The sequence below is a fragment of the Pseudonaja textilis genome, unplaced genomic scaffold (genome assembly GCF_049901715.1).
Source record: "Pseudonaja textilis isolate UNSWEBS1 unplaced genomic scaffold, rPseTex1.2 PTEXSCF23, whole genome shotgun sequence".
NCBI lineage: Eukaryota > Metazoa > Chordata > Lepidosauria > Squamata > Elapidae > Pseudonaja > Pseudonaja textilis.
This window is the reverse complement of record NW_028262868.1, coordinates 389,479-415,397: the sequence shown is the minus strand read 5'-3', so window position 1 is coordinate 415,397 and position 25,919 is coordinate 389,479. Positions and strand designations below refer to the sequence as shown.

The 25,919-nt window shown below is 46.7% G+C and overlaps 1 protein-coding gene across 4 annotated transcripts; it reads left to right on the top strand.

The window, feature by feature from the left end:
* Nucleotides 1–9,950: 9,950 nt before the first annotated feature.
* LOC148123701 (uncharacterized) lies at nucleotides 9,951–25,580 on the top strand. Of its 4 annotated transcripts, XR_015740578.1 has the most exons (6): nucleotides 9,951–10,312; nucleotides 15,502–15,680; nucleotides 17,299–17,462; nucleotides 19,344–19,462; nucleotides 19,523–19,618; nucleotides 19,813–20,915. XR_015740578.1 is itself a non-coding variant. In XM_087919053.1 (4 exons), exon 4 carries the CDS (start codon nucleotides 24,352–24,354, stop codon nucleotides 25,036–25,038), a length of 687 nt encoding a protein of 228 aa, XP_087775179.1. In that variant the 5' UTR covers nucleotides 10,179–10,312; nucleotides 15,502–15,680; nucleotides 23,035–23,213; nucleotides 24,107–24,351; the 3' UTR covers nucleotides 25,039–25,580. The 4 variants fall into 4 exon arrangements, 2 of the variants coding, with proteins under 2 accessions (XP_087775179.1, XP_087775180.1); XR_015740577.1 differs by having other exon boundaries at nucleotides 9,952–10,312; nucleotides 19,344–19,618; XM_087919053.1 differs by lacking the exons at nucleotides 17,299–17,462; nucleotides 19,344–19,462; nucleotides 19,523–19,618; nucleotides 19,813–20,915 and adding exons at nucleotides 23,035–23,213; nucleotides 24,107–25,580 and having other exon boundaries at nucleotides 10,179–10,312.
* The last annotated feature ends 339 nt before the right edge of the window (nucleotides 25,581–25,919 follow it).

The window sequence follows — 25,919 nt, the reverse complement described above, 5'->3', positions numbered from 1 at the left end:
AATATTTGAGGGCGGGGTTGGACTAGATGACCTACAAGGTCCCTTTCAACTCATAAATTGATTTTAAGGAACAAAAGGACCAGGAGAGACAGGAGAGCCGACTTCCAATATTTGAGGGCGGGGGTTGGACTAGATGACCTACAAGGTCCCTTTCAACTCATAAATTGATTTTAAGGAACAAAAGGACCAGGGGAGACAGGATAGACGACTTCTAATATTTGAGGCGGGAGGTTGGACTAGATGACCTACAAGGTCCCTTTCAGCTCATAAATTGATTTTAAGGAACAAAAGGACCAGGAGAGACAGGAGAGCCGACTTCCAATATTTGAGGGCGGGAGGTTGGACTAGATGACCTGCAAGGTCCCTTCAAACTCATAAATTGATTTTAAGGAACAAAAGGACCAGGAGAGACAGGAGAGCCGACATCCAATATTTGAGGGCGGGAGGTTGGACTAGATGACCTATAAGGTCCGTTCAAACTCATAAATTGATTTTAAGGAACAAAAGGACCAGGAGAGACAGGAGAGCCGACTTCTAATATTTGAGGGCGGGAGGTTGGACTAGATGACCTACAAGGTCCCTTCAAACTCATAAATTGATTTTAAGGAACAAAAGGACCAGGAGAGACAGGAGAGCCGACTTCTAATATTTTATGGCGGGAGGTTGGACTAGATGACCTACAAGGTCCCTTCAGACTCATAAATTGATTTTAAGGAACAAAAGGACCAGGAGAGACAGGAGAGCCGACTTCTAATATTTGAGGGCGGGGTTGGACTAGATGACCTACAAGGTCCCTTTAAACTCATAAACTGATTTTAAGGAACAAAAGGACCAGGAGAGACAGGAGAGCCGACTTCCAATATTTGAGGGCGGGAGGTTGGACTAGATGACCTACAAGGTCCCTTTCAACTCATAAATTGATTTTAAGGAACAAAAGGACCAGGAGAGACAGGAGAGCCGACTTCCAATATTTGAGGGCGGGGGGTTGGACTAGATGACCTACAAGGTCCCTTTCAACTCATAAATTGATTTTAAGGAACAAAAGGACCAGGAGAGACAGGAGAGCCGACTTCTAATATTTGAGGGCGGGAGGTTGGACTAGATGACCTACAAGGTCCCTTCAAACTCATAAACTGATTTTAAGGAACAAAAGGACCAGGAGAGACAGGAGAACCGACTTCTAATATTTGAGGACGGGGGGTTGGACTAGATGACCTACAAGGTCCCTTCAAACTCATAAATTGATTTTGAGGAACAAAAGGACCAGGAGAGACAGGAGAGCCAACTTCTAATATTTGAGGGTGGGAGGTTGGACTAGATGACCTACAAGGTCCCTTCCAACTCAAAATCTGATTTTAAGGAACAAAAGGACCAGGAGAGACAGGAGAGCCGACTTCCAATATTTGAGGGCGGGGGGTTGGACTAGATGACCTACAAGGTCCCTTCAAACTCATAAATTGATTTTAAGGAACAAAAGGACCAGGAGAGACAGGAGAGCCGACTTCTAATATTTGAGGGCGGGAGGTTGGACTAGATGACCTACAAGGTCCCTTCCAACTCAAAATCTGATTTTAAGGAACAAAAGGACCAGGAGAGACAGGAGAGCCGACTTCCAATATTTGAGGGCGGGGGGTTGGACTAGATGACCTACAAGGTCCCTTCAAACTCATAAATTGATTTTAAGGAACAAAAGGACCAGGAGAGACAGGAGAGCCAACTTCCAATATTTGAGGGCGGGAGGTTGGACTAGATGACCTACAAGGTCCCTTCCAACTCAAAATCTGATTTTAAGGAACAAAAGGACCAGGAGAGACAGGAGAGCCGACTTCCAATATTTGAGGGCGGGAGGTTGGACTAGATGACCTACAAGGTCCCTTCAAACTCATAAACTGATTTTAAGGAACAAAAGGACCAGGAGAGACAGGAGAGCCGACTTCTAATATTTGAGGGCGGGAGGTTGGACTAGATGACCTACAAGGTCCCTTCAAACTCATAAATTGATTTTAAGGAACAAAAGGACCAGGAGAGACAGGAGAGCCGACTTCCAATATTTGAGGGCGGGGGGTTGGACTAGATGACCTATAAGGTCCGTTCAAACTCATAAATTGATTTTAAGGAACAAAAGGACCAGGAGAGACAGGAGAGCCAACTTCTAATATTTGAGGGTGGGAGGTTGGACTAGATGACCTACAAGGTCCCTTCCAACTCAAAATCTGATTTTAAGGAACAAAAGGACCAGGAGAGACAGGAGAGCCGACTTCCAATATTTGAGGGCGGGGGTTGGACTAGATGACCTACAAGGTCCATTCAAACTCATAAATTGATTTTAAGGAACAAAAGGACCAGGAGAGACAGGAGAGCCGACTTCTAATATTTGAGGGTGGGAGGTTGGACTAGATGACCTACAAGGTCCCTTCCAACTCAAAATCTGATTTTAAGGAACAAAAGGACCAGGAGAGACAGGAGAGCCGACTTCCAATATTTGAGGGCGGGGGTTGGACTAGATGACCTACAAGGTCCCTTCAAACTCATAATCTGATTTTAAGGAACAAAAGGACCAGGAGAGACAGGAGAGCCGACTTCCAATATTTGAGGGCGGGGTTGGACTAGATGACCTACAAGGTCCCTTCAAACTCATAAATCTGATTTTAAGGAACAAAAGGACCAGGAGAGACAGGAGAGCCGACTTCAATATTTGAGGGCGGGAGGTTGGACTAGATGACCTACAAGGTCCCTTCAAACTCATAAATTGATTTTAAGGAACAAAAGGACCAGGAGACAGGAGAGCCGACTTCAATATTTGAGGGTGGGAGGTTGGACTAGATGACCTACAAGGTCCCTTCAACTCATAAATCTGATTTTAAGGAACAAAAGGACCAGGAGAGACAGGAGAGCCGACTTCCAATATTTGAGGGCGGGGGTTGGACTAGATGACCTACAAGGTCCCTTCAAACTCATAAATTGATTTTAAGGAACAAAAGGACCAGGAGAGACAGGAGAGCCGACTTCCAATATTTGAGGGCGGGAGGTTGGACTAGATGACCTACAAGGTCCCTTCAAACTCATAAATTGATTTTAAGGAACAAAAGGACCAGGAGAGACAGGAGAGCCGACTTCCAATATTTGAGGGCGGGGGTTGGACTAGATGACCTACAAGGTCCCTTCAAACTCATAAATTGATTTTAAGGAACAAAAGGACCAGGAGAGACAGGAGAGCCGACTTCCAATATTTGAGGGCGGGGGTTGGACTAGATGACCTACAAGGTCCCTTCAAACTCATAAATTGATTTTAAGGAACAAAAGGACCAGGAGAGACAGGAGAGCCGACTTCCTAATATTTGAGGGCGGGGGTTGGACTAGATGACCTACAAGGTCCCTTCAAACTCATAAATCTGATTTTAAGGAACAAAAGGACCAGGAGAGACAGGAGAGCCGACTTCCAATATTTGAGGGCGGGGGTTGGACTAGATGACCTACAAGGTCCCTTCCAACTCATAATCTGATTTTAAGGAACAAAAGGACCAGGAGAGACAGGAGAGCCGACTTCCAATATTTGAGGGCGGGGGTTGGACTAGATGACCTACAAGGTCCCTTCAAACTCATAAATTGATTTTAAGGAACAAAAGGATTAGGAGAGACAGGAGAGCCGACTTCCAATATTTGAGGGCGGGAGGTTGGACTAGATGACCTACAAGGTCCCTTCCAACTCAAAATCTGATTTTAAGGAACAAAAGGACCAGGAGAGACAGGAGAGCCGACTTCCAATATTTGAGGGCGGGGTTGGACTAGATGACCTACAAGGTCCCTTCCAACTCATAAATCTGATTTTAAGGAACAAAAGGACCAGGAGAGACAGGAGAGCCGACTTCCAATATTTGAGGGCGGGGGGTTGGACTAGATGACCTACAAGGTCCCTTCCAACTCATAATCTGATTTTAAGGAACAAAAGGACCAGGAGAGACAGGAGAGCCGACTTCCAATATTTGAGGCGGGGTTGGACTAGATGACCTACAAGGTCCCTTCAAACTCATAAATCTGATTTTAAGGAACAAAAGGACCAGGAGAGACAGGAGAGCCGACTTCAATATTTGAGGGCGGGGGTTGGACTAGATGACCTACAAGGTCCCTTCCAACTCATAAATCTGATTTTAAGGAACAAAAGGACCAGGGAGACAGGAGAGCCGACTTCCAATATTTGAGGGCGGGGGTTGGACTAGATGACCTACAAGGTCCCTTCCAACTCATAATCTGATTTTAAGGAACAAAAGGACCAGGAGAGACAGGAGAGCCGACTTCCAATATTTGAGACCCGGGGTTGGACTAGATGACCTACAAGGTCCCTTCCAACTCATAATCTGATTTTAAGGAACAAAAGGACCAGGGGAGACAGGAGAGCCGACTTCCAATATTTGAGGGCGGGGGGTTGGACTAGATGACCTACAAGGTCCCTTCCAACTCATAATCTGATTTTAAGGAACAAAAGGACCAGGGGAGACAGGAGAGCCGACTTCCAATATTTGAGGGTCGGGGTTGGACTAGATGACCTACAAGGTCCCTTCCAACTCATAATCTGATTTTAAGGAACAAAAGGACCAGGAGAGACAGGAGAGCCGACTTCCAATATTTGAGGCGGGGGTTGGACTAGATGACCTACAAGGTCCCTTCCAACTCATAATCTGATTTTAAGGAACAAAAGGATTAGGGAGACAGGAGAGCCGACTTCCAATATTTGAGGCGGGGGTTGGACTAGATGACCTACAAGGTCCCTTCAACTCATAATCTGATTTTAAGGAACAAAAGGACCAGGGGAGACAGGAGAGCCGACTTCCAATATTTGAGGGCCGGGGGGTTGGACTAGATGACCTACAAGGTCCCTTCCAACTCATAATCTGATTTTAAGGAACAAAAGGACCAGGGGAGACAGGAGAGCAGTCTTCCAATATTTGAGAGCCGGGGTTGGACTAGATGACCTACAAGCTCCCTTCCAACTCATGATCTGATTTAAGGAACAAAAGGATTAGGTGAGACAGGAGAGCTGACTTCCAAAATTTGAGGGCGGGGTTGGACTAGATGACCTACAAGGTCCCTTCCAACTCATAATCTGATTTTAAGGAACAAAAGGACCAGGAGAGACAGGAGAGCCGACTTCCAATATTTGAGAGCTGGGGTTGGACTAGATGACCTACAAGGTCCCTTCCAACTCATAATCTGATTTTAAGGAACAAAAGGACCAGGAGAGACAGGAGAGCCGACTTCCAATATTTGAGGGCGGGGGTTGGACTAGATGACCTACAAGGTCCCTTCCAACTCATAATCTGATTTTAAGGAACAAAGGACCAGGAGAGACAGGAGAGCCGACTTCCAATATTTGAGGGCGGGGGTTGGACTAGATGACCTACAAGGTCCCTTCAACTCATAATCTGATTTTAAGGAACAAAAGGACCAGGAGAGACAGGAGAGCCGACTTCCAATATTTGAGGGCGGGAGGTTGGACTAGATGACCTACAAGGTCCCTTCCAACTCATAAATTGATTTTAAGGAACAAAAGGACCAGGGAGACAGGAGAGCCGACTTCCAATATTTGAGGGCGGGAGGTTGGACTAGATGACCTACAAGGTCCCTTCCAACTCATAAATCTGATTTTAAGGAACAAAAGGACCAGGAGAGACAGGAGAGCCGACTTCCAATATTTGAGGGCGGGGGTTGGACTAGATGACCTACAAGGTCCCTTCCAACTCATAATCTGATTTTAAGGAACAAAAGGACCAGGGAGACAGGAGAGCCGACTTCCAAATATTTGAGGGCGGGGGTTGGACTAGATGACCTACAAGGTCCCTTCCAAACTCATAAATTGATTTTAAGGAAGAAAAGGACCAGCAGAGACAGGAGAGCCGACTTCCAATATTTGAGGGTGGGAGGTTGGACTAGATGACCTACAAGGTCCCTTCAAACTCATAAATTGATTTTAAGGAACAAAAGGACCAGGAGAGACAGGAGAGCCGACTTCCAATATTTGAGGGCGGGGGTTGGACTAGATGACCTACAAGGTCCCTTCAAACTCATAAATTGATTTTAAGGAACAAAAGGACCAGGAGAGACAGGAGAGCCAACTTCCAATATTTGAGGTCGGGGGTTGGACTAGATGACCTACAAGGTCCCTTCCAACTCATTATCTGATGTTAAGGAACAAAAGGATTAGGGGAGACAGGAGAGCCGACTTCCAATATTTGAGGGCGGGAGGTTGGACTAGATGACCTACAAGGTCCTTCCAACTCAAAATCTGATTTTAAGGAACAAAAGGACCAGGAGAGACAGGAGAGCCGACTTCCAATATTTGAGGGCGGGAGGTTGGACTAGATGACCTACAAGGTCCCTTCCAACTCAAAATCTGATTTTAAGGAACAAAAGGATTCGGGAAGAGAGGAGAGACGACTTCCAATATTTGAGGGCGGGAGGTTGGACTAGATGACCTACAAGGTCCCTTTCAACTCATAATCTGATTTTAAGGAACAAAAGGATTCGGGAAGAGAGGAGAGACGACTTCCAATATTTGAGGGCGGGGGTTGGACTAGATGACCTACAAGGTCCCTTCCAACTCAAAATCTGATTTTAAGGAACAAAAGGATTCGGGAAGAGAGGAGAGACGACTTCCAATATTTGAGGGCGGAGGTTGGACTAGATGACCTACAAGGTCCCTTTCAACTCATAATCTGATTTTAAGGAACAAAAGGATTCGGGAAGAGAGGAGAGACGACTTCCAATATTTGAGGGCGGGGGTTGGACTAGATGACCTACAAGGTCCTTCCAACTCATAATCTGATTTTAAGGAACAAAAGGATTCGGGAAGAGAGGAGAGACGACTTCCAATATTTGAGGGCGGGAGGTTGGACTAGATGACCTACAAGGTCCCTTCAAACTCATAAATTGATTTTAAGGAACAAAAGGATTCGGGAAGAGAGGAGAGACGACTTCCAATATTTGAGCGCCGGAGGTTGGACTAGATGACCTACAAGGTCCCTTTCAACTCATAAATTGATTTTAAGGAACAAAAGGTTTAGGGAAACAGTAGAGCCGTCTTCCAATATTTGAGGGTGGGGGTTGGACTAGATGACCTACAAGGTCCCTTCCAACTCATAATATGATTTTAAGGAACAAAAGGATTCGGGGAGACAGGAGAGCCGACTTCCAATATTTGAGGGCGGGAGGTTGGACTAGATGACCTACAAGGTCCCTTCAAACTCATAATCTGATTTTAAGGAAGAAAAGCACTAGGGGTGACGGGAGAACAATCTTCCGATATTTTAGGGTGGGGTTGGACTAGATGACCTACAAGGTCCCTTCCAACTCAAAATCTGATTTTAAGGAACGAAAGGATTCAGGGAGACAGGAGAGCCAAGTTCCAATATTTGAGGGCGGGAGGTTGGACTAGATGACCTACAAGGTCCCTTCAAACTCATAAATTGATTTTAAGGAACAAAAGGTTCAGGGGAGACAGGAGAGCCGACTTCTAATATTTGAGGGTGGGAGGTTGGACTAGATGACCTACAAGGTCCCTTCCAACTCATAAATTGATTTTAAGGAAAAAAGGACCAGGAGAGAAGGGAGAGCCGACCTCCAATATTTTAGGGCGGGAGGTTGGACTAGATGACCTACAAGGTCCCTTCAAACTCATAAATTGATTTTAAGGAACAAAAGGACCAGGAGAGACAGGAGAGCCGACTTCCAATATTTGAGGGCGGGAGGTTGGACTAGATGACCTACAAGGTCCCTTTCAACTCATAATCTGATTTTAAGGAACAAAAGGACCAGGAGAGACAGGAGGGCAATCTTCCAAAATTTGAGGGTGGGGGGTTGGACTAGATGACCTACAAGGTCCCTTCAAACTCATAAATTGATTTTAAGGAACAAAAGGACCAGGAGAGACAGGAGAGCCGACTTCCAATATTTGAGGGCGGGAGGTTGGACTAGATGACCTACAAGGTCCCTTCAAACTCATAAACTGATTTTAAGGAACAAAAGAATTAGGGGAGACAGGAGGGCAATCTTCCAAAATTTGAGGGTGGGGGGTTGGACTAGATGACCTACAAGGTCCCTTCCAACTGATAATCTGATTTTAAGAAAAAAAAGGATTAAGGGAGACAAGAGAGCAGCCTTCCAATATTTGAGAGCCGGGGTTGGACTAGATGACCTACAAGGTCCCTTCCAACTCAAAATCTGATTTTAAGGAACAAAAGGATTCGGGGAGACAGGAGAGCCGACTTCCAATATTTGAGGGCGGGAGGTTGGACTAGATGACCTACAAGGTCCCTTTCAACTCATAATCTGATTTTTGAGGAACAAAATGATTAGGGGAGACAGGAGAGCCGACTTCCAATATTTGAGGGCGGGGTTGGACTAGATGACCTACAAGGTCCCTTTCAACTCATACAATCTGATGTTAAGGAACAAAAGGATTAGGGGAGACAGGAGAGCCGACTTCCAATATTTGAGGGCGGGGGGTTGGACTAGATGACCTATAAGGTCCGTTCAAACGCATAAACTGATTTTAAGGAACAAAAGGACCAGGAGAGACAGGAGAGCCGACTTCTAATATTTTATGGCGGGAGGTTGGACTAGATGACCTACAAGGTCCCTTCGAACTCAAAATCTGATTTTAAGGAACAAAAGGATTCGGGGAGAGAGGAGAGCCGACTTCCAATATTTGAGGCGGGAGGTTGGACTAGATGACCTACAAGGTCCCTTCAAACTCAAAATCTGATTTTAAGGAACAAAAAGGATTCGGGGAGAGAGGAGAGCCGACTTCCAATATTTGAGGGCGGGAGGTTGGACTAGATGACCTACAAGGTCCCTTCCAACTCAAAATCTGATTTTAAGGAACAAAAGGACCAGGAGAGACAGGAGAGCCGACTTCTAATATTTGAGGGCGGGAGGTTGGACTAGATGACCTACAAGGTCCCTTCAAACTCATAAATTGATTTTAAGGAGCAAAAGGACCAGGAGAGACAGGAGAGCCGACTTCTAATATTTGAGGGCGGGAGGTTGGACTAGATGACCTACAAGGTTCCTTCGAACTCAAAATCTGATTTTAAGGAACAAAAGGATTCGGGGAGACAGGAGAGACGACTTCCAATATTTGAGCGCGGGGGCTTTGACTAGATGACCTACAAGGTCCCTTTCAACTCAAAATCTGATTTTAAGGAACAAAAGGATTCGGGAGACAGGAGAGCCGACTTCCAATATTTGAGGGCAGGGGGTTGGACTAGATGACCTACAAGGTCCCTTCAAACTCAAAATCTGATTTTAAGGAACAAAAGGATTCGGGAGAGAGGAGAGCCGACTTCCAATATTTGAGGGCGGGAGAGGTTGGACTAGATGACCTACAAGGTCCCTTCCAACTCAAAATCTGATTTTAAGGAACAAAAGGATTCGGGGAGACAGGAGAGCCGACTTCCAATATTTGAGGGGGGTTGGACTAGATGACCTACAAGGTCCCTTTCAACTCAAAATCTGATTTTAAGGAACAAAAGGATTCGGGGAGACAGGAGAGCCGACTTCCAATATTTGAGGGCGGGGGGTTGGACTAGATGACCTACAAGGTCCCTTCAAACTCAAAATCTGATTTTAAGGAACAAAAGGATTCGGGAGACAGGAGAGACGACTTCCAATATTTGAGGGTGGGGGTTGGACTAGATGACCTACAAGTCCCCTTCCAACTCATAATCTGATATTAAGGAAGAAAAGCACTAGGGGAGACAGGAGGGCAATCTTCCAAAATTTGAGGGTGGGGGTTGGAGTAGATGACCCACAAGGACCCTTTCAACTCATAATCTGATTTTGAGGAACAAAAGGATTAGGGAGACAAGGGACCAGCCTTCCAAAATTTGAGGGCGGGGGTTGGACTAGATGACCTACAAGGTCCCTTCCAACTCTGTAAATCTCTTCTTTACTTCTTCCATCCTTCCTTCCTCCTTGTTCCATGCTAAGCAGGCTTGTAGACGTGCCTTCCTATTGGTCCGGACCAATCGGGCCGTGGTTGGACCATGTATAACACTCGTGATTGGTTCGTTTGGGGCTTGCCCGCGATTGGCTAAAACCAAAGGCGGCAAAATCAAATCCTGTCATTGGCTGCCTAGGCGCCGCCCACTCTATAAAAGGAGCTGCTCCGGCTGCGGTGTTTCCTTTCAGAATTCTTCCTGCTTTATAAAGTGATGTTTGTTCTCTACTCAAGCCTCGTTTTTATGGGACCCACCGACCAGACTGAAGACATCCAATATTTGAGGGCAGAAGGGGGTTGGACTAGATGACCTACAAGGTACCTTCCAACTCTGTTAATCATTCCTCCCTCCCTCCTTTCTTTCTTTCTTTCTTTCTTTCTTTCTTTCTTTCTTTCTTTCTTTCTTTCTTTCTTTCTTCCTTCCTTCCTTCCTTCCTTCCTTCCTTCCTTTCTTTCTTTCTTTCCTTCCTTCCTTCCTTCCTTCCTTCCTTCCTTCCTTCCTTGATGTAGGGTCTGCTGCTTGGGAGGGTTGGGGGTTGGACTAGATGACCTACAAGGTCCCTTCCAACTCTCTTAATTTGACTTTCATCTGACTTTAAGGAACAAAGGGACCAGGGGAGACAAGAGAGCCGACTTCCAATATTTGAGGCGCGGGTTTGGACTAGATGACCAACCAGGTTCCCCCCAAATCCCTTAATCTCTTCCTTCCTTCCTTTCTTCCTTCCCTCCTTCCTCCCTCCGTCTTTCCTTCCTTCATTCCTCTGTTCCTATTTCTTTCTTTCTCTTTCTTTCTTTCTTTCTTTCTTTCTTTCTTTCTTTCTTTCTTTCTTTCTTTCTTGATGTAGGGTTTGCTACTTGGGAGGGTGGTGGGTTGGACTAAATGACCTACAAGGTCCCTTCCAACTCTCATAATTTGACTTTCATCTGATTTTAAGGAAGAAAGGGACCAGGGGAGACAGGAGAGCCGATTTCCAATATTTTAGGGTGGGGGTGTTGGACTAGATGACCTACAAGGTCCCTTGCAACTCTGTTAATCTGTCCTTCCTTCTTTCCTTCCTTCCTTCCTTCTTTCCTTTCCTTTCCTTTCCTTTCTTTCCTTCCTCCCTCCCTCCCTCCCCCTTCCTTCCTTCCTTCCTTCCCTTCCTTCCTTCCTTCCTTCCTTCCTCGCTCCTTCCTTCCTTCTTGATGTAGGGTCTGCTGCTTGGGAGGGTTGGGGTTGGACTAGATGACCTACAAGGTCCCGTCCAACTCTCTTAATTTAACTTTCATCTGATTTTAAGGAACAAAAGGACCAGGAGAGGCAGGAGAGTCGACTTCCAATATTTGAGGTCAGGGGTTGGACTAGATGACCTACAAGGTCCCTTCCAACTCATAATATGACTTTAAGGAACGAAAGGATTAGGGGAGACAGGAGAGCCGACTTCCAATATTTGAGGGCGGGGGTTGGACTAGATGACCTACAAGGTCCCTTCCAACTCTCTTAATTTGACTTTCATCTGATTTTAAGGAACAAAAGGACCAGGGGAGACAGGAGAGCCGACTTCCAATATTTGAGGGTGCGGGGGGTTGGACTAGATGACCTACAAGGTCCCTTCCAACTCATAATCTGATTTTAAGGAACAAAATGACCAGGGGAGACAGGAGAGCCGACTTCCAATATTTGGGGGCGAGGGGTTGGACTAGATGACCTACAAGGTCCCTTCCAACTCATAATCTTCTTTTAAGGAACAAAAGGACCAGGAGAGACAGGAGAGCCGACTTCCAATATTTGAGGGCGGGGTTGGACTAGATGACCTACAAGGTCCCTTCCAACTGTCTTAATTTGAGTTTTATCTGATTTTAAGGAACAAAAGGACCAGGAGAGACAGGAGAGCCGACTTCCAATATTTGAGGGCGGGGGGTTGGACTAGATGACCTCCAAGGTCCCTTCCAACTCATAATCTGATTTTAAGGAACAAAAGATTAGGGGAGACAAGAAACCGGCCTTCCAATATTTGAGGGCGGGGGGTTGGACTAGATGACCTCCAAGGTCCCTTCCAACTCATGATCTAATTTAAGGAACAAAAGGATTAGGTGAGACAGGAGAGCCGACTTCCAAAATTTGAGGCGGGGTTGGACTAGATGACCTACAAGCTCCCTTCCAACTCATGATCTAATTTAAGGAACAAAAGGATTAGGTGAGACAGGAGAGCCGACTTCCGATATTTGAGGGCGGGGGGTTGGACTAGATGACCTACAAGGCCCCTTCCAACTCATAATCTGATTTTAAGGAACAAAAGGACCAGGGGAGACAGGAGAGCCGACTTCCAAATTTGAGGGCGGGGGTTGGACTAGATGACCTACAAGGTCTCTTCCAACTCTCTTAATTTGACTTTCATCTGATTTTAAGGAACAAAAGGACCAGGAGAGACAGGAGAGCCGACTTCCAATATTTTAGGGCTGGGGGTTGGACTAGATGACCTACAAGGTTCCTTCCAACTCATAATCTGATTTTAAGGAACAAAAGGACCAGGGAGACAGGAGAGCCGACTTCCAATATTTGAGGGCGGGAGGTTGGACTAGATGACCTACAAGGTCCCTCTCCAACTCATAAATTGATTTTAAGGAACAAAAGGACAAGAAGAGACAGGAGAGCCGACTTCCAATATTTGAGGGCGGGGGGTTGGACTAGATGACCTACAAGGTCCCTTCCAACTCATAATCTGATTTTAAGGAACAAAAGGACCAGGGGAGACAGGAGAGCCGAATTCCAATATTTGAGGGCGGGAGGTTGGACTAGATGACCTACAAGGTCCCTCTCAACTCATAAATTGATTTTAAGGAACAAAAGGACCAGGGAGACAGGAGAGCCGACTTCCAATATTTTAGGGTGGGGGTTGGACTAGATGACCTACAAGGTTCCTTCCAACTCATAATCTGATTTTAAGGAACAAAAGGACCAGGGAGACAGGAGAGCCGACTTCCAATATTTGAGGTGCGGGGGTTGGACTAGATGACCTACAAGGTCCCTTCCAACTCATAATCTGATTTTAAGGAACAAAAGGACCAGGGGAGACAGGAGAGCCGACTTCCAATATTTGAGGGCGGGAGGTTGGACTAGATGACCTACAAGGTCCCTTCAACTCATAAATTGATTTTAAGGAACAAAAGGACAAGAAGAGACAGGAGAGCCGACTTCCAATATTTGAGGGTGGGGGGTTGGACTAGATGACCTACAAGGTCCTTTCCAACTCATAATCTGATTTTAAGGAACAAAAGGACCAGGGGAGACAGGAGAGCCGACTTCCAATATTTGAGGGCGGGGGTTGGACTAGATGACCTACAAGGTCCCTTCAAACTCATAAATCTGATTTTAAGGAACAAAAGGACCAGGAGAGACAGGAGAGCCGACTTCTAATATTTGAGGGCGGGGGTTGGACTAGATGACCTACAAGGTCCCTTCAAACTCATAATCTGATTTTAAGGAACAAAAGGACCAGGAGAGACAGGAGAGACAGGAGAGCCGACTTCCAATATTTGAGGGCGGGGGTTGGACTAGATGACCTACAAGGTCCCTTCAAACTCATAATCTGATTTTAAGGAACAAAAGGATTAGGGAGACAGGAGAGCCGACTTCCAATATTTGAGGGCGGGGGTTGGACTAGATGACCCACAAGGTCCCTTCAAACTCATAAATTGATTTTAAGGAACAAAAGGACCAGGAGAGACAGGAGAGCTGACTTCAATATTTGAGGGCGGGGGTTGGACTAGATGACCTCCACAAGGTCCCTTTCAACTCATAATCTGATTTTAAGGAACAAAAGGACCATGGAGAGAGACAGGAGAGCCGACTTCCAATATTTGAGGTTGGGGGTTGGACTAGATGACCTACAAGGTCCCTTTCAACTCATAATCTGATTTTAAGGAACAAAAGGACCAGGGAGACAGGAGAGCCGACTTCCAATATTTGAGGGTGGGGGGTTGGTCTAGATGACCTACAAGGTCCCTCTCAACTCATAAATTGATTTTAAGGAACAAAAGGACAAGAAGAGACAGGAGAGCCGACTTCCAATATTTGAGGGTGGGGGTTGGACTAGATGACCTACAAGGTCCCTTTCAACTCATAATCTGATTTTAAGGAGCAAAAGGACCAGGGAGACAGGAGAGCCGACTTCCAATATTTGAGGGCGGGAGGTTGGACTAGATGACCTACAAGGTCCCTCTCAACTCATAAATTGATTTTAAGGAACAAAAGGACCAGGAGAGACAGGAGAGCCGACTTCCAATATTTGAGGGCGGGGGTTGGACTAGATGACCTACAAGGTCCTTTCCAACTCATAATCTGATTTTAAGGAACAAAAGGACCAGGGAGACAGGAGAGCCGACTTCCAATATTTGAGGGCGGGGGTTGGACTAGATGACCTACAAGGTCCCTTCAAACTCATAATCTGATTTTAAGGAACAAAAGGACCAGGAGAGACAGGAGAGCCGACTTCCAATATTTGAGGGCGGGAGGTTGGACTAGATGACCTACAAGGTCCCTTCAAACTCATAATCTGATTTTAAGGATCAAAAGGACCAGGAGAGACAGGAGAGACAGGAGAGCCGACTTCCAATATTTGAGGGCGGGGGGTTGGACTAGATGACCTACAAGGTCCCTTACAACTCATAATCTGATTTTAAGGAACAAAAGGATTCGGGGAGACAGGAGAGCCGACTTCCAATATTTGAGGGCGGGGGGTTGGACTAGATGACCTACAAGGTCCCTTCAAACTCATAAATTGATTTTAAGGAACAAAAGGACCAGGAGAGACAGGAGAGCCGACTTCTAATATTTGAGGGCGGGGGGTTGGACTAGATGACCTACAAGGTCCCTTTCAACTCATAATCTGATTTTAAGGATCAAAAGGACCATGAGAGACAGGAGAGACAGGAGAGCCGACTTCCAATATTTGAGGTTGGGGGGTTGGACTAGATGACCTACAAGGTCCCTTCCAACTCATAATCTGATTTTAAGGAACAAAAGGTTCAGGGGAGACAGGAGAGCCGACTTCCAATATTTGAGGGTGGGGGTTGGACTAGATGACCTACAAGGTCCCTTTCAACTCATAATCTGATTTTAAGGAACAAAAGGATTAGGGGAGACAGGAGAGCCGACTTCCAATATTTGAGGGCGGGGGGTTGGACTAGATGACCTACAAGGTCCCTTCAAACTCATAAATTGATTTTAAGGAACAAAAGGACCAGGAGAGACAGGAGAGCCGACTTCCAATATTTGAGGGTGGGAGGTTGGACTAGATGACCTACAAGGTCCCTTCCAACTCTGTAAATCTCTTCTTTACTTCTTCCATCCTTCCTTCCTCCTTGTTCCATGCTAAGCAGACTTGTAGACGTGCCTTCCTATTGGTCCGGACCAATCGGGCCGTGATTGGACGATGTATAACCCTCGTGATTGGTTCCTTTGGGGCTTGCCCGCGATTGGCTAAAACCAAAGGCGGCAAAATCAAATCCTGTCATTGGCTGCCTAGGCGCCGCCCACTCTATAAAAGGAGCTGCTCCGGCTGCGGTGTTTCCTTTCCGAATTCTTCCTGCTTTATAAAGTGATGTTTGTTCTCTACTCAAGCCTCGTTTTTATGGGACCCACCGACCAGACTGAAGACATCCAATATTTGAGGGCAGAAGGGGGTTGGACTAGATGACCTACAAGGTACCTTCCAACTCTGTTAATCACTCCTCCCTCCCTCCTTTCTTTCTTTCTTTCTTTCTTTCTTTCTTTCTTTCTTTCTTTCTTTCTTTCTTTCTTTCTTTCCTTCCTTCCTTCCTTCCTTCCTTCCTTCCTTCCTTCCTTCCCTTCCTTCCTTCCTTGATGTAGGGTCTGCTGCTTGGGAGGGTTGGGGGTTGGACTAGATGACCTACAAGGTCCCTTCCAACTCTCTTAATTTGACTTTCATCTGACTTTAAGGAACAAAAGGACCAGGGGAGACAAGAGAGCCGACTTCCAATATTTGAGGTGCGGGTTTGGACTAGATGACCAACCAGGTTCCCCCCAAATCCCTTAATCTCTTCCTTCCTTCCTTTCTTCCTTCCCTCCTTCCTCCCTCCGTCTTTCCTTCCTTCATTCCTCTGTTCCTATTTCTTTCTTTCTCTTTCTTTCTTTCTTTCTTTCTTTCTTTCTTTCTTTCTTTCTTTCTTTCTTTCTTTCTTTCTTTCTTGATGTAGGGTTTGCTACTTGGGAGGGTGGTGGGTTGGACTAAATGACCTACAAGGTCCCTTCCAACTCTCATAATTTGACTTTCATCTGATTTTAAGGAAGAAAGGGACCAGGGGAAACAGGAGAGCCGATTTCCAATATTTTAGGGTGGGGGAGTTGGACTAGATGACCTACAAGGTCCCTTGCAACTCTGTTAATCTGTCCTTCCTCCTTTCCTTCCTTCCTTCCTTCTTTCCTTTCCTTTCCTTTCCTTTCCTTTCCTTTCCTTTCTTTCCTTCCTCCCTCCCTCCCTCCCCCCTTCCTTCCTTCCTTCCTTCCTTCCCTCGCTCCTTCCTTCCTTCTTGATGTAGGGTCTGCTGCTTGGGAGGGTTGGGGGTTGGACTAGATGACCTACAAGGTACCTTCCAACTCTCTTAATTTGACTTTCATCTGATTTTAAGGAAGAAAAGGACCAGGGGAGACAGGAGAGCCGACTTCCAAAATTTGAGGGTGGGGGTTGGACTAGATGACCTACTAGGTCCCTTCCGACTCATAATCTGATTTTAAGGAGCAAAAGGACCAGGGGAGACAAGAGAGCCGACTTCCAATATTTGAGGGTGGGGGGTTGGACTACATGTCCTAAAAGGGCCCTTCCAACTCATAATCTGATTTTAAGAAACAAAAGGACCAGGGGAGAAAAGAGAGGAGTCTTCCAAAATTTGATGGTGGGGGTTGGACTAGATGACCTACTAGGTCCCTTCCGACTCATCTGATTTTAAGGTGTGGTAATATGTTTTATTCTGCAAGTCCTTGTATAGCTTTGCATAGATCTAGGGACTAAAAAATGTCCCTGGTGGGGGGGGCATTTCTGCCTGCTATGGGTGTTTTTGTCCTGTTAGGACCTGCGAATCTTAGAGGACCAGATATATCGGTGAAAGGTCATAGTACATAGCCGAGCCATTCCCATGGGAATTTCCGCAGCTGTATACTCTCATCCTGTATATCCTGTGGAGATAACATCCTGTTGAGGTCACTTGTTTTCTGTATATGCATTTTTATTCTCAATAAAGGCTGCTACCTGGGTTTACTCGGGGCTGGCATTTGCTCAGACGTTTTCCCTGCGTCTCATTTCAAGTGCCAGACCGCCACAAGTGGTGACCCCGACGGGATAGCTTGGAAGAACTATACGTTCCGACGTGATAGCTTGGAAAGGCTATACGTTTCCCGCATCCTATACTCCTCGTCGCGGACGTCGACTGGGCCCTCATCTTCTTCGCGGGACGGAGATCGATTCTTTTCGTGAGTATGGGGGGAGGTCTCTCGAAGGCTCAGAAAGGGCACATCAGGGAATTGAGAGGGATCACTGGGAATAGTTTTGGGTTTGGAGTTCGTAGTAGAGGACATGCGGTGGGGAAGAAAGAAATTGAGGACTTACTACAGTATGTTTGGAAACATGTTCAGTCATATCCAGAGGGAGGTAGTATTAAAGTAGAGTCCTGGAAAAAGATAGGGAAATTTTTGCACGAGGAACCTCGTGCCCCTTCTTCAATTTTGTTAACCTGGAGGGTGCTTATGGATGCGTTAGCTACTCATGAACAACCGCTCCTAGCACCCCCCGAAGAAGGTCTGCCGCCTTACCATGCGGTACGTTTGTTGCCGCCGACGGCACCTCCGGATAAATCCAGAGGACTGTCAGGCGCTGGAAATACTTTATCAGAGGATAAGAGTTTGCCTTTAAGAGTTCAAGTAGATGCAGTTACTGCAGCTATTCAAGAAGCAACAAATAGAGGGGAATTATCAGGAGATGATTTGGTGGAATTTGGAGTAGAGGTTCAACGTAATCCAGTAGAAATTGTCATGGACGTTGCGTTGAATCCGCAGCGGGAGTGGAAGCCTTTACCTCTCAGGGTTTTAAAGGAAGTTAAGCAAGCAGCAAAGGAATATGGTGTTAGATCGCCATATACTCAGGCGTTGTTAGAAGCAGTTGGTTATGGATATAAAATGATTCCGGCTGACTGGAAAGCTCTGTTGAATATGATTTTAACTCCAGCTCAATATTTGGTGTTAGATCAGAGATGGAGACAGCTGGCAGTCCAGAGGGGAACAGCAAATGTTACCCCAGATCAGCTTTACGGAGCTGGTAATTATACAACAGTGGAACAACAGAGAGATGGTATGCCTGAGGAGGGGTTTGTTCTTCTCCCACAATTAATTTTTCAAGCCATACGGGCTCTCCCTGACGGCGAAGGTGGCGAGAAGACCTTCACTAACATCAAACAAGGGAACAGCGAACCCTACGAAAATTTCATTAGCAGACTAAAATTGGCTATTGAAAGACAAATTGACAATCAATTCGCCCGGAACGAATTGCTTTTGAAGTTAGCAGTAGAACAAGCTAACACAGATTGCAGAAAGATCTTAAATCCACTTGTAGCAAACGGAGAGCGAGAAATCGCAGATTTGATTAATGCTTGTAGGAAGGTTGGGAGTCAGTCTTTTAACATGGAGACTTTAGCTTTGGCTTTGCAAGCAGGACATGCTCGAAAGGGAAATTGTTTCAATTGTGGGAAGCCTGGACATTTTAAGGCACGATGTCGGGCTCCTGGAGGGGGTCAAAGTCGGCAAAAGAAGAGATCAATGGGACAGGGTGCTCGACCTATATCCGTGTGCCCGAAATGTAAGAAAGGATACCATTGGGCAAATCAGTGCAGACTTCATTCGGAGGGAAAAAAACTAGGAAGCAGGGATGAGGGCATTCTCCCTACTCTGAAGAGTGAAGTAATGTCCGAAGGGTTGGAGCCACCAGAGAGAGGTGAGGCGGTTAAACATGTCATCAACCATTGCATTAAGACATTTTCAGTTGCTGGTACGCCTCAAACTTTAAAAACAGATAATGGTGCGGCTTATCGGAGCACAGTCTTTGATCAGTTTTGCAAACAGTGGTCCGTGGAACATAAATTTGGGATTCCATACAATTCCACAGGACAGGCTATTGTGGAGCGTCATAATGGCACGCTCAAGGACACGTTAGCTAAATTAAATAAAAAGGAGGGAAGCTCCTGGGGCTTCCGCAATTCAAGATCAATTAAATCTAGCTTTATATACTTTACATTTTTTAAATTTGTCTGGTAACCCCCCCTGCGAGTGCGGCCAGCAGGCATTTTTCTTCTCCTTCCACAGATGCGGGGAGGCCTCGGGTGTTGGTGCGGTTCCTTCCGGATCCGGCATGGGTTCCCGCTGAGCTGATTACGTGGGGACGTGGTTATGCGGCAGTCGAACATCTTGGTCAAATTCGTTGGGTTCCTGGTCGGTGCGTTCGGCCTGATCATTCGCAGGCGCCGGTGAAGGAGGTTTCGGAGGAGCAGGATGGCATACCTGTGGTTCCTGATTCTCTTGATGCCGGCAGTCCGGGCGCGGCGCTGTGAAGACTGGGAAAAGATGACTGCTTCTCTGAGGTTACCAACTTGTCTGCGGCAGGTTCCTCTGGGGAAGCGGACTAAATTAATCCGCAAACAGCGGCATCCTTTGATTTTTCCAGCATATTGGTCCTGGCATAAGGATCAAGACATTCTTTACTCGGGACCTGATAAGGATATTATATCTTCAGCCTGTGCAACAACTCTGATCCTGTTTAATGTTTCTGTTTCAGACTATGGACAATATCGGTGTCAATTGGAGTTGCCTAAGTTACCTTATACAGACTCTCTTTCCATTCGTCTTATGCCTCCACGGACTCTAATACGGAGGCGAAGAGCTGTTATTATCTCAGAAACTAGAGACCTTGGTGATAATTTATGGAAGGAAAATTCCTATATCAAGGACGTCCGGATTGCGGCAAAGGGTTTAAATGTTACTAATTGTTGGCTTTGTATGCATGTACCTATGAATTATGAAGATATTCATATTTTAAATAATTTTACCGTTGCTATGTTTAATGATACTATCAGAAGCATTAAGATGTTGAATGAAGAAGTGCCTGAAATTCGCCAAGTTACTTTACAAAATCGTTATGCTTTAGACATAATGTTGGCTGCCAAAGGAGGAGTTTGTGCCTTAATTCATTCACATTGTTGTGTTTTTATACATAATTATGAGCCTAACATTACAAGAACTGTTCATGATATGGAAGACCGCATAGCTGAACACGAAGCAGGAGAGGATGGCTTCGACAAGTCATTTTGGGCTTTGCTATGGGATTGGCTTCCTGACAGCTCATGGTTACGTTTATTGCTTCAATCAGTTGTAGTAATTGTTGCTATACTTAATATGTTATGTTGCTGTATTCAATGTATTCCTAATCTATTTCAAATGTGTACCTCAGCCTTTCAACGTATGGGACCCGGTCGCGAGGGAACTGTGTACTATGCCACTAAAACACCCCCCCATCTTTGAATAAATAAAAAAGGAGGGAATGTGGTAATATATTTTATTAATCATTTTCTGTAAGTCCTTTGTACAGCCATTTCGCATAGATCTAGGGATACGTGGGCATTCCTGGCGGGGGTAGGAGTACCTTTGCAATGAATGTCTCGTCCTGTTATGATCTGCGGGCTTAGAAGGAACAGGAAAATAGGTAAAACTTCAAGGTACACAGCAGAGACTTTCCCGTGGGACTTTCCGTGGCTGTATGTTTTCATCTTGTTGAGGTAATATCCTGTTGAGGTAATTGTTTTCTGTATGCATTCTGTACTTTCGATTTCCCTTGAATAAATACTGCTACCTGAGTTAGCTCAGGGCTGGCATTTGCTCAGACATTTTCCCTGTGTCTCATTTCAAGTGCCAGACCACCTAACAATATTTGAGGGCGGGTGGTTGGACTAGATGACCTACAAGGTCCCTTCAAACGCATAAATTGATTTTAAGGAACAAAAGGTTCAGGAGAGACAGGAGAGCCGACTTCTAATATTTGAGGGCGGGAGGTTGGACTAGATAACCTACAAGGTCCCTTCAAACTCATAAATTGATTTTAAGGAACAAAAGGTTCAGGGGAGACAGGAGAGCCGACTTCTAATATTTGAGGGTGGGTGGGTTGGACTAGATGACCTACAAGGTGCCTTCAAACTCATAATCTGATTTTAAGGAACAAAACGATCAGGGGATGCAAGAGAGCAGCCTTGCAAAGTTGAGGGCAAAAGGGGGTTGGACTAGATGACCTACAAGGTCCCTTTCAACTCATAATCTGATTTTAAGGAACAAAAGGACCCAGGAGAGACAAGAGAGCAGTCTTCCAATATTTGAGACCCGGGGTTGGACTAGATGACCTAAAAGGTCCCTTCCAACAAATAATCTGATTTTAAGGAACAAAAGGATTAGGGAGATAGGAGAGCCGACTTCCAATATTTGTGGGTGGGGTTGGACTAGATGACCTACAAGGTCCCTTCCAACTCATAATCTGATTTTAAGGAACAAAAGGATCAGGGGAGACAGGAGAGCCAACTTCGAATATTTAAGGGCGGGGTTGGACTAGATGACCTACAAGGTCCCTTCCAACTGATAATCTGATTTTAAGGAACAAAAGGACCAGGAGAGACAGGAGAGCCGACTTCTAATATTTGAGGGCGGGGGTTGGACTAGATGACCTACAAGGTCCCTTCAAACTCATAAATTGATTTTAAGGAACAAAAGGACCAGGAGAGACAGGAGAGCCGGCTTCCAATATTTGAGGGTGGGAGGTTGGACTAGATGACCTACAAGGTCCCTTCAAACTCATAAATTGATTTTAAGGAACAAAGGATTAGGGGAGACAGGAGAGCCGACTTCCAATATTTGAGGGCGGGAGGTTGGACTAGATGACTACAAGGTCCCTTCCAACTCAAAATCTCATTTTAAGGAACAAAAGGATTCGGGAGACAGGAGAGCCGACTTCTAATATTTGAGGGCAGAAGGGGTTGGACTAGATGACCTACAAGGTCCCTTACAACTCATAATCTGATTTTAAGGAACAAAGGACCAAGGGAGACAGGAGAGCAGTCTCCCTATATTTGAGGGGCCGGGGTGGACTAGATGACCTACAAGGTCCCTTACAACTCAAAAACTGATTTTAAGGATCAAAGGACCAGGGGAGACAGGAGAGCAGTCTCCCTATATTTGAGACCCGGGTTGGACTAGATGACCTACAAGGTCCCTTACAACTCAAAAACTGATTTTAAGGATCAAAAGGACCAGGGGAGACAGGAGAGCAGTCTCCCTATATTTGAGACCGGGGTGACTAGATGACCTACAAGGTCCCTTTCAACTCAAAATCTGATTTTAAGGAACAAAAGGATTAGGGAGACAGGAGAGCCGACTTCCAATATTTGAGGGTGGGGCGGTTGGACTAGATGACCTACAAGGTGCCTTCCAACTCATAATCTGATTTTAAGGATGAAAAGGACCAGGGGAGACAGGAGAGCCTAGTTCCAATATTTGAGGGTGGGGGGATGGACTAGATGACCTACAAGGTCCCTTCCAACTCATAATCTGATTTTAAGGATGAAAAGGACCAGGGGAGACAGGAGAGCCGACTTCAATATTTGAGGGTGGGGGGATGGACTAGATGACCTACAAGGTCCCTTTCAACTCAAAATCTGATTTTAAGGAACAAAAGGATTAGGGGAGACAGGAGAGCCGACTTCCAATATTTGAGAGTGGGGGTTGGACTAGATGACCTACAAGGTCCCTTCCAACTCTGTAAATCTCTTTTTACTTCTTCCATCCTTCGTTCCTCCTTGTTCCATGATAAGCAGACTTGTAGACGTGCCTTCCTATTGGTCCGGACCAATCGGGCCGTGATTGGACCATGTATAACACTCGTGATTGGTTCCTTTGGGGCTTGCCCGCGATTGGCTAAAACCAAAGGCGGCAAAATCAAATCCTGTCATTGGCTGCCTAGGCGTCGCCCACTCTATAAAAGGAGCTGCTCCGGCTGCGGTGTTTCCTTTCCGAATTCTCCCTGCTTTATAAAGTGATGTTTGTTCTCTACTCCAGCCTCGTTTTTATGGGACCCACCGACCAGACTGAAGACATCCAATATTTGAGGGCAGAAGGGGGTTGGACTAGATGACCTCCAAGGTACCTTCCAACTCTGTTAATCACTCCTCCCTCCCTCCCTCCTTTCTTTCTTTCTTTCTTTCTTTCTTTCTTTCTTTCTTTCTTTCTTTCTTTCTTTCTTGATGTAGGGTTTGCTACTTGGGAGGGTGGTGGGTTGGACTAAATGACCTACAAGGTCCATTGCAACTCTGTTAATCTGTCCTTCCTTCCTTCCTTTCCTTTCCTTTCCTTCCTTCCTTCCTTTCCTTTCCTTTCTTTCCTTCCTTCCTCCCTCCCTTCCTTCCTCTTTCCTTCCTTCCTTCCTTTCTTTCTTCTTTCCTTCCTTCCTTCCTTCCCTCCCTCCCTCCTTTCTTCCTTCCTTCCTCTTTCCTTCCTTTCTTCTTTCTTTCCTTCCTTCCCTCCTTCCTTCCTTCCTTCCTTCCTTCTTTCCTTCCTTCCTTCCTTCCTTCCTTCCTTCCTTCCTTCCTTCTTGATGTAGGGTCTGCTGCTTACCTCTTTCCTTCCTTCATTCCTCCGTTTTTCTTTCTTTCTTTCTTTCTTTCTTGATGTAGGGTCTGCTACTTGGGAGTGTGGTGGGTTGGACTAAATGACCTACAAGGTCCCTTGCAACTCTGTTAATCTGTCCTTCCTTCCTTCCTTCCTTCCTTCTTTCCTTTCCTTTCTTTCCTTCCTCCCACCCTCCTTCCCTTCCTTCCTTCCTTCTTTCCTTCCTTTCCTTTTCTTTCCTTTCCTTTCCTTTCTTTCCTTCCTTCCTTCCTCCTCCCTCCCTCCCTCCCTTCCTTCCTTCCTTCCTTCCTTCCTTTCCTTCCTTCCTTCTTGATGTAGGGTCTGCTGCTTGGGTGGGCGGGGGTTGGACTAGATGACCTCCAAGGTCCCTTCCAACTCGGCTCATCTGACTTTCCTCTGAGTTTAAGGAACCAAAGGACCAGGGCAGACAGGAGAGCCCCTCTGGCGACGAGGGTGGGATTCTGAGACAACGGGGCTGACCAGCACAGCGCAGAGACGACCGGCGCAATGTCCAGCACCGCCGCGCCGCCCGCCCCCTTCAACCCCGCCAGCGAGGACTGGAAGTCCTACATCGATCGCTTCGAAAAGTTTTTGGAATCCAACCGCTTCAAAGACGCAACCGGCAGCAAAAAGCGCGCGCTTTTTGACGTACATGGACTCCGCCGTTTTTAAAGTGGCCAAGGCGCTCGCGAAGCCCGCAGACGTCAAGACGATGGATTGGGACACCCTGGCGCCCATTCTCCGGAACCGCTACGCGCCGGCACTCCCGACTCTCATCCGAAGGTACGATTTCTACCAGCGGGATCAGCGCGAGGGCGAGAGCGTCGGTGAGTTCGTCGCCGAGCTGAGGGACCTCGGCGGGTTGTGCGGATTCGCGAATTTGGACGAGGCCATGCGCGACCGGTTCGTCCTCGGCCTCAAAGACCGCGCCCTCCAAATCAGGTTGATCGCCAAGGGTGACATCTCCCTCGCCGACGCCATCGCCGAAGCCACCGCGGCCGAAGCGACCCGCGAATCGGCAGCACGAATGCGGCGTTCGAAGGGAACCGATCGCCGATCCGCCGGCGAGAAACTCGCAGCCTCCACCCACCGTGGCGACGTCGGATCCCTCTCTGACAGCGGAGAGGAAGAAATCCACGGACTTCCGTCAGAACGTCGAGACTGTCGAGGTCGTAAGTCGGGGTACCGATGTGCCGGCTGCGGAGGGAATCACCCGCGTTCGGAATGCACTTTCCTGGACGCCGTTTGCCGTTGGTGCGAGAAGCGAGGGCACGTCGCCAAAGTATGCCGCCAGAAAAGGAATTTCAGCCCCCGGCGTCGGGAAAAAAGTCCGAGATGACTTGATGGCACCGGCACCGAAAACCGGGACCGCCAGACTGACAGTCGATGGAGCCGAGACAGCCGAATCTAGACGTTCAACGATGCACCGCGAAGAGAAGAAACGCACCAAACGGTCATCATCGGCCACGCTTCACCCATAGACGCGCGGAAGATTCGCATTGAGGTCGGTATCGAAAACCAACCATGGAAGTGGATTCTGGTTCCTATATCTCTACGGTCTCCTGGCGGGCCATAAAGCGGTAAATATTAAGCACACGCCGCCAAGAACTAAGCGACCAGAGACATTACGAACGGCGCAAGTCCAATAGGCATGATCCGAAGACCCGCCGACTTGCGCGACTACGTCAACCCGCCCCTTGGAGGGGACCAAGAGGGGAGGGGTGATCCATCCTAAGCAGGCTTGTAGACCTGCCTTCCTCTTGGTCCGGACGAATCGGGCCGTGATCGGACGATGTACAACGCGCGTGATCGGTTCGCTTGGGGCTTGACCGCGATTAGGTAGAACCAAGCACGGCAAACTCAAAAGTCTGTCATTGGCTGCCTAGCGCGGCCGGCTCTATAAAGGAGCTTCCCGGCTGGGGTTTCTCTCAGAATTCTTCCTGTTAAATAAAGTGATGTTTGTTCACTACTCAAGCCTCGTTTTTATGGGACCCACCGACCAGACTGAACACATCCAATATTTGAAGGCAGAAGGGGTTGGACTAGATGACCTCGAGGGTCCCTTGAGACTCTGCTCATCTGACTTTCATCTGATTTTAAGGAACAAAAGGATTCGGGGAGACAGGAGAGCCGACTTCCAATATTTGAGGGTGGGAGGGTGGACTAGATGACCTACAAGGTCCCTTCCAAGTCTGTTAATTTATTCTTTCCTTCCTCCCC